Source organism: Nestor notabilis, unplaced genomic scaffold (assembly GCF_000696875.1).
Source record: "Nestor notabilis isolate BGI_N333 unplaced genomic scaffold, ASM69687v1 scaffold30667, whole genome shotgun sequence".
Taxonomy (NCBI): Eukaryota; Metazoa; Chordata; class Aves; order Psittaciformes; family Psittacidae; genus Nestor; species Nestor notabilis.
The window spans coordinates 6,540-15,420 of record NW_009936509.1 but is presented as its reverse complement, the minus strand read 5'-3'; the positions used below and the strand labels follow the sequence as shown (position 1 = coordinate 15,420).

The window sequence follows — 8,881 nt, the reverse complement described above, 5'->3', positions numbered from 1 at the left end:
CCTGACTGCCGTGTTCTGTGTGAGCCTCTTGCAGGGCAGAGGGGCTCTAGCTGCGAGGCACGTCAAAAGCTTGTATTTACCATATTCATCGCATTAAACGGCTGAAAGGAGTGACGCGGCCGGTTGCTTGGATTTCTGGCATACTGAGTGCCTGTCTGTGAAAAGCACGCGATGGCTTCCGCTGAACCTCCCCTGCTGTCCCTTATTCGTGTTGTCTGATCGGCCACACAATAAATGCCGTAAAACAAGTAGGAAGCGGCTCAGTCTTCCTCAGAAAGCAGGGGGTGTTCTGCCCCTGCGCCGCAGCGAGCGATGCCGAGACACCCGAAGGGGACACAGATAAAGCAGCAGCCGCCGGCCTTCATCAAGAATTAAAGGGCCTTTGCATCATGTTTTATATCAATGTTTCCTGACGATCCTCACGTGAAACTCTCGGGAGTCTGGCCTACATGTGGAGTTTGTCCCAGTCCCGCATCACTGGTGGGCATCTTTCCTAGGTCTGTGTAATCCCCCCAGCCGTCGGCTGCAGGTGGCTTGTCCAGCTTGGTGACACCCGCTGAGGGTTTGCCAGCCACCGGGCCCTGTAGGCACAGTCTGCTGAAAGCCTTTAATGACTGATGTATCTTAAACCACAGGTAGTTCAGCATGCTAAAGCTGTATCAGAAAGCAGCAGAGGAATAGGATTCTTTATGCTTAGAAAGCCCTCTTCAGTATGTCCTGTTGAAGAGAAATTTGGAACGTTTCAGGCCAGAACCTGTCATTTGTCTCTAACTGAAGTCCTCTGCTCTGACCATTTTGTATTTCCCTGCACAGATCTTGCCATTGTTACTATCAAGCCACATAATCTGACAATCAGGCACTGCTCCTTCAGCAGGGGTGAGGCTCCTTCCTCGTCCCCACGCTCCACATCGTGGCTGGGGAAGGTTTGAAGGCGGCGGGCAGAGGGTTGGTGAGGAGTAAGCTGCTTCATCACACCAGTAATGGGTGTATTTGTATGTATGCAGACCCCAAATCTGCACAAAGACATGAGTTTGCACAAGCTGAATTTTAACCTGTTAAAAACAAGAGGTTCCTCTGCAGTACAAATTGAGGATTTGGTTATCTACAGTTGGCTATATAGGTTGGCTGCCCCATCTGACCAGTGGCTGGTGAAACTGACCAGGCCGAGTCAAAGCTTTGATCTGAGGAAACACAGCAGGGCAGCACTCTGAGAGTTAAGGTGTGTGCTTAAACTGCAGGCTGCAACATTTTAAAAGTTGTATTCTGTGGCTCCACTCCTTCCACACTGTCTAAAAAGTTACAGTTACAGCTGGAGTTTAGTGTTAGCATCACCTTCCTTCAAAGCACAGACCTCCTGTGGACATTATCAATGCAACTTTTCAGTTTTGTTGTTGTCCAGCTCCTGACACTCCAATTTTTTTCCATTTTAAAAGTGCCTTGTTTTAATCTAACATACTATATCCAGAGTACCATTCCAATTGCGTAATACTCATTTTCATCCTCTTTTAAAGTTAATTTTAGGAGCATCTGCATGACAGATACATCCGTCCAGCTAAGGACATAGGTAAGACAAACACTGGCATGCTAACTCGCAAACTTAGGGGAAAGATTTCTTTATGTAACAATGAGGATGTAAGCAGGAGGATCTTTGCTCTTGTGAGATAACCAATTATGTCAGCTAGGGTCTTGGACTGTCAGTGATAATTGGTGTATTAAGGAAGTTGAGAACAAATAAAAGAGATGATAACATTTAGTGGCTTACTTCAGATGCTTCTTCCTGTAGTTTAGGCGTGTTGTGTTCTTTCATTTCACAGAAGACAGCAGTATCATTCAGTATATTTGTTCTAACTTTGGGTATGTCATAAATAAGGATTGGCTAACATTTTGTTTAGATGCACAAACTTTGAGATGATCCACTTGTCTTTTTAACTGTCATTTAAATAAACATGTATTTGTTACATGTAGCAAACTTCTGAATTTTTTTGTTTAGTTCTACATCTCTCCTGAAGACCATCTCAAAATGACCCGCAGAATGTAGCTTAAATTTCTTTTTTAATGCATGTAAGAGACTGGTGACACCTAGCTGAAGGGGGAAGTACTTTGAATATGCGTAAGCTCCTATTTTATACGTATCTCCCTATTTCCTTATACAATTAGATGTTTGCATTCTGAACTATGTTTCTTGACAGTAGTCCCAAAAGATTTGAAGTACAGTGTGTAAAATACACTATCTATTCTGCAAGATTACTATCAGCATTAAAAAGAAAAGAATTTTGCAAGTTTCAGGTCCTAATGAAAACATTTTTAAGATGTTGTAAAGTATTAAACACAGTTCATGTGTCTTCCAACTCAGCAGTAGATTTTGTTCACCTCAGCACTGCATTCATCTTTAATGGTACGATGCCAGGAGATACCATCACTTCCCTTGAGCTCTGGCATGTGCTCGATTCACTGTTTTGAACCTTAAGGAAGGGAGTGTTTGGTAACTGTGTTGCTTAATCTTATAACGAAATAACTATTAGAAGATACTTATCTCTGGGTCTTACAGATTATGTAAGTATTAACAGTTTAAAAAATTGAGAGACTTGCAGAAAAAGAGGAAGATGTTATTTTAATTAAGCAAAAACAGAGTTATAATCACTCTTTCTAAAAATAAAATTAGACTCTTTATCAATCCTTAACATCTGCATTTAATATTTTCTTCTAAACAAAAATACAGATGTGATTATGCAGCAAATTACAGCCTTTGACAACATATAGTTTACCTTCTCTTACACTTACTTTAATTCTAATTTGGTCATCAATACTTGACTCATTACTGCAACATGTTACTTGTAGTGAAAGTGCCACAATTGAACTATAAACATGACATTGCCATCTTAAAACTGCTTTGCTATAAACTGTAGAGAATATACAGAGTTACAAAGTCATTGTGTTTTTATCAAAATATACAAACCCCCCAAACCTAACACAAGCTATCAATATTTTTCTCATGAACTATACAGTTATATAAAATATTTGTAAAATTATCTTTATATTTATAAATATTCTACCTTATTTGCTTTGGTCTATAATTATCATCATACAAGTCCACTTCGCAGATATCTTTGTGTACTTTCTTTGAAACATCATCATACTTTCCTGTATTTATTCTTCTATTATCCTTATTTAAATGGAACCAAAGCTGCCATGAACCCAAAGTTTCGCAAGGGGTTCACAGCATTCACCAGTGACAGAATAAATAAGTGGACTACATTATTACTTCAATCAATACTGTATTACAATTTCAATTGTAGTTTTATTGTACCCCTATAGTTTCTTTTAAAATATTCAAGAAGACAAAGTAAGTAAACAACCTGTGTACCATATCTGCATGTAGAATGAAGTCGAGGATCACTAATCTTTGTTCTGACTTAATTTTTTAACACTTCACAGAGATGAGCATACATGACTAACTGGAAATGCAGACACATTACAACAGAGCCCGATCATATAAAATGCAATTTGTAGATGCACCCTTTGTTGTTTTTTGTTTTAATCTTTTAATTGCAGTTAAAACTAATCATATTTTCACACAATACTACTACTTGTAGTATTTTGGTGATGGCTTTCAGAAGCCTATTCTTCTAATTCTTAGCAAACTCTGAAGCTAACCCTTTGGTGTGGCAGGATGAGGGAGGATGAAGGACCAGCATCTATCTCTTCCTCCAGCAACCTGTGCCAGGCACCTCTCTGCTATGGACCCACTCTGTTGAACAAAGAGACACTGTAGGAAGCCTGCCTGCAGCCAGATGCTGGCATGGTTTACGGTTTAACCAGGAAGGGACATATGAAGGTGAGATGTTGTACTTAAGGCATGGGAATGACACGAAGCCCCACAAACTGGCCCTATCCCTATTCATACACAGAGTTTGCTTCAGGGATATATATGGAAGGAAGAATCTGAGTATTTACCTACCCTTCCCAAAATCAAAGTATTTATGGTGAGTTGCTCTGTTGTTTGTTATCCAGGCATTATTCCAGGATGAGGAGGAAGACTGTGTCTAAATCTCCTCTTCTGTCAAGAAGCATGATATTTCTAAAAGACAGGAGTTGCAGACCCACCAGGAGGTGGATGCTTATATACAGGACTTCTTTTCACTAGGTTGTTTCACGAGAGCAATTTTCTTTAGACAGATGCACCTGAATAGATCCACTGGGCCACTGACATTGGGATTTATGCAGTTTGGAAGACTGGCTATTGTGAATTTCACTGAATCTTTATTAAATGTCTGAGAGAGATTCATAAATCTGGAATACTTTCCATACAAGCACTCAAGACTTAATGGTTATTATGGTAACTACAAAAATGAAAGGAAAAGAGGTTTAAACCCCTGCATATATTTTGTAAAGGTTGAGTTACAGAAAAGCACGCCAGAACTCAACTGTACTTCAGCATACCCAAGTTCATGAAACATTTCCCACCTTCACTTTAGAATACACTAGATTACAATTATTTTGTTTATAAACATACTAATTTTTGTTTAAAAATGCAATATATGGTTTCTGCAGCAAAAAACTCCTTCTACAGAGTACACGGTGAACCTATTTATTTTGCCTAGAACGATTCTGACCCAAAAACAGCACTGTAAAATAGTTCAGTGACTAGTTTCCTGTAATGCTAAGCAGCAGTTGGTCATATTCTTTTTCTTTTTTTTTTTTTTCTTTCTCTTTCTCTCTCTCTATATATATATTAGAAGTCTATTGTGTCAAAAGAACTTGGGGCCTTTCATATTAAGTTCGTATTATTGCAAATACTAGTTTTTCTTTTCTGTGTTATTTTTTTCTTTCTTTTGCATATACTGACACATTTAGATAAGTATTTGACCTTAGTAAATGGTACTAATTTGAGTGGAGATGTTTCCCCATTCAATGCATCTATATTTTCTCCAGTACATACTTTTGAATTTTTCTTCTCTTCTGCACAACTGTCACTCAGAGTATAACTTCTGGAGTTACATTTTGTGTATTTTTTACCTCGCTTCCTTCCGAGCCAGGGAAATGTGGATTTTCCAAAAGTTTAGTGCTTTCATTGCAAAGCTGTTCCTTTCTATCTTGTGGACCTGGACTTTTGAACAGATGTTTCTTCTGGTGCATTCCCAGAGCAGCTGCTGTCTTGCAAATTTTGGGGCACTGAAAGCAAGCATATCCTTTGCCATTATGCTCACGTACATGCCTTTGCTCATGGTTCCTTTTGGTAGAAAGGTACAAGAAGCTCTGAAAGCAGAACTGACAGTGATAGCGTTTTTCTCCAGTATGAATTCTTTCATGTATTTTGAGCGTTTCATTTAAAGTGAACGCCTTATTACAGTATTGGCAGACAAAGTCTTTGACACCCAGGTGAATACGTTCATGTTTCTGTAGATTACCAGGAACTGAGAAACATTTACCACAGGTCTTGCAAGTGTAGGGCTTTTCCCCAGTGTGACACCTCATATGCATTTTCAAAGTGGATGGACTTTGAAACTGTTTTTGGCATAATTCACAAGTGTAAGGCTTTGATGCAGATCCATGCCAGTGTACGTGCTCTTGAATTTCTGCAGTGGAAGACTGATCTCTTTCACAGAGCTCACAATGAAGATTAGGCATTTCTGCATTCTCTTCTTGACTGATTGCCTTTTCCTCAGGAGCATTCCTGAGCGCATACTCTCGACTGCACGTGTTGTGGCTTTCCATAGTGGTGTTCTTGCTTCCGTGCTTTTTCCTCCATTTGGTCTTTTTCATTTTTCTTAGCTGTTTGGATTTCTTTTTTGGTTTGTAATTATAATAGGGTCTCCAAGGTTTATCGCTGGAGTCCTGGTCACTTACGTCATCACACATTTCTGTCAGCTCCAGGCATTCCGAGCTATAAAGCCTAGATGGGCTTCTTTCTTTCATCTCCATTTCCGATTCCTCAGTTAGATTGTCCTGTTTGGACTCGTGTTTAGATTTTCGTCCCCTTTTACAAAACAGCTTAGATCCTAATATATGTCTTTTTACAATAGCCTCATTACCAATTTTTACTGTTATTTGACAAAGAGGTGCAACATTGCTGTCAGTAGATGTTCCAGGTAGGGCAGGCTTTGCAATGTATGTTTCAGTTTTACTTGATTCTTGGACAGTATTTGTTGTTTTGCTAGAAGACCCTCCAGATCCTGTGACATGCTGCAAATCCTCAGTTGCTTCTGCTCTGTTGTACAGCAGTGTTTTCTTTTTATCCTTAATAGTTTTTGATTTTGTTATGCACTTCCCGTAATTATCTGACCCATATTTACAATCATCACTTACAGATTGACTAGGTAGATTATTTGAAGATTGTGTTTTATTGTTTTCTACAGAAGTAATTGTTTTGCTGTGCATTATAACTGATGAAACTCTGCTACTGTGCATTATAACAGAGGGAGCAGAACTGCTGTAACTGATGACAGAGGTTGAGTTTTCAGTCACATTAGTTAAAGACACAACTGAGGAATCGCACTCCTGAGAAGCAGAGTCATTTGGAGCAGTGGAAACTCTTTTTTCAGCTGTGAAAAAGTCTCTTTGCAGGTCAGAATTTAAGATTCCTACTCCCCAAGAGGAAGAATTCTGAGTGTTTGTGGAAGCTGCTGCATCATTACATGAGGACGTATCCAAGGCAAGAGTTCTGTTTGTTGCTATTATATTATGTTGAAAATTCAGTGGTGGTAGCTCAGAGCTAAGAGAACTCTGAATGAAACAGTTAGTAGAAGCAGTTTCATTAACTTGGCTACTTGTTTGAACATTTTCATATGAAGAATTTCGGTAAGACTTATAAGGTAGTCGCCTGCATTTCATAGGTAAGAGTCGATAAAGTTTGTATGGGTACATACTTGGTTTTAAGCCTCCATTTGCTGTCTTTTTATTTACTGAGAGACGATGGTCAATCGCATGGAAAGACTTCTGATGATTTTTTAGTATATAGTAAGTCATAAAAGTCTCCAGACAGAAAATGCACTGGTACCGTCTTTCTCCAGTGTGCCAGATCTCATGTCTGGTGCGATACTCAGCTAATGCGAATACTTTATTGCAGTAGTGACAAGGATATGTTCTTCTCCATGAATGCACATTTGCATGTCTTCGAAGGCTAGACAATGTTACATAGCTACGCTTGCAAACAACGCAAGTGTATAATATCTGCCCGTCAACGACTTTAACCAAATGATCTGTTTCTGGTAAAGTGCGGTTTGCATTAGAATAATCAGTGATGCTGTTCTCAGACAATAGAGGCTCTGCATTTGCATATGAACTTCCATTCCTTCCATCCGCAGCAGTATAGTTATCCTCAAAGTTGTGTTCATTTCCATTGTGAACTGGTAAGCCACTTGATCTCATGCAGACTTGTTCATGACTTTCCAGTATATTTAGATTTGCAAATTGTTTGCTGCAGTATTTGCATTTGAAAGTTTCCTGTTGCTCTGAGTGAAGCTGAAGATGAGTAGTAAGTAACGCCCTGTCATTGAATGATTCTGCACAACAGTTACAATTGTAAACGGGTGGAACAACAGTCGTCACAGATCCAGAAGCGTCAGCAGAACTGTTTTCCTCTTCTCTGGGTAAATGCAAATCTCCTGCTTTATTTTGAGGGTTTGGAAGGGGAGTAATTGTCTGATCAGTAACTGCTTCTTTTTGGGTTTCTGTAGTGGTTACTGTCGAGGCAGGTACTTTTGCTACAGCCAAACCAGTACTTTGGGGCTTAAAGGCTGTTTTAGAAGTACTACATGCTTGTTTTCCCGGCTGAACAAGTGGTGTGGCTTGGATATTTTCATAGTGGTCTTCACCCGCCTTGTATGAAGGGCTGCTGTCCTGCTCAAGAAAGGGTGTTCCTTGAAAAGTGTCTCCCCCAGAAGAAACCGCATAGGAGTGTTCAGCCAGTGTACTTGCTGGCTCAGCATCTTTGCAGACGTCGCTTCTGTCAAGGCTGATGCTGGGAGGTTGCGTTGTCTCAGATACCTTTTTAAAGCTTGCCCTCAAATCAAGTGGAGAAAACAAACTGTTTTCTGTTTCAAAAATTGAGAATGCATTTGTAATGCGTGGTCCATTCGTCACAGCGGAGTCTTCATGTCTCTTTTCATGCTTTTCCTCTTTGACAGTCCCTTTTTCATTAATACAGTATGCATAGGGGCAGGGGGAACTAGAAAAATTAACATCTGTAAGATCTTCTAGAAATGATATTCCCAGTTTTTTCCCTGCAGCTGCAAGGTCCGTTACAGTCTCCTGCCTCTTAACAACTACTGTGGAACTGTAGATGTAATTCAGTATTTCTGTAAACACTTCAGCTTTGAGATCATCTAACTCCAGTACATGACCTGAAATACAGATAGTACGACTCCAAAAAATGTTTTTAAAGTAAAGGCTTGAAGCTGCCAGCACATTACTATGGGCTTTAAATTTGGTGTCTTCCACAATGATGGTGACGTCACATAAAATGCCCCGAATGCGCTGTTCATTTAAAATGGAAAGCACAGTGTCACTGTGGAAGTCGTCCTTGAGATCCTTTGAATGGGACATGACTGTCATCTACAAGACAAAGAAAAAAAGAAATATATTTAAAAGGCATTTTTTATCCATTTGTTTTACCAATTGATGGGGTCAACAGAAATGACACAGATGCCAATAAAAAAGCAGGCCCACTTCACTGTCTGTCAAGGCAATACAGGAATAAAGCAATGCATTCAGCTAAAACAATAAGCTTATATTATACTCTAGTTTTAAGCAGCAAAGAAAATAAGCAGGGTAATGCACCTAATCGTTACTACATAAGGTTAACTATAGTGATTAAGAAAGATACATCACCAATTGCCCTTACACTTTACCATCATCCAGATCTGCAGTTGCTGGGGAGCCC

General features: G+C 39.5%; 1 protein-coding gene across 1 annotated transcript; it reads right to left on the bottom strand.

Moving 5' to 3' along the window:
• Nucleotides 1–4,837: 4,837 nt before the first annotated feature.
• ZBTB38 (zinc finger and BTB domain containing 38) lies at nt 4,838–8,553 on the bottom strand. The gene has a single exon (XM_010018380.1). It carries the CDS (start codon nt 8,551–8,553, stop codon nt 4,975–4,977), a length of 3,579 nt encoding a protein of 1,192 aa, XP_010016682.1. The 3' UTR covers nt 4,838–4,974.
• Between the last annotated feature and the right edge of the window lie 328 nt (nt 8,554–8,881).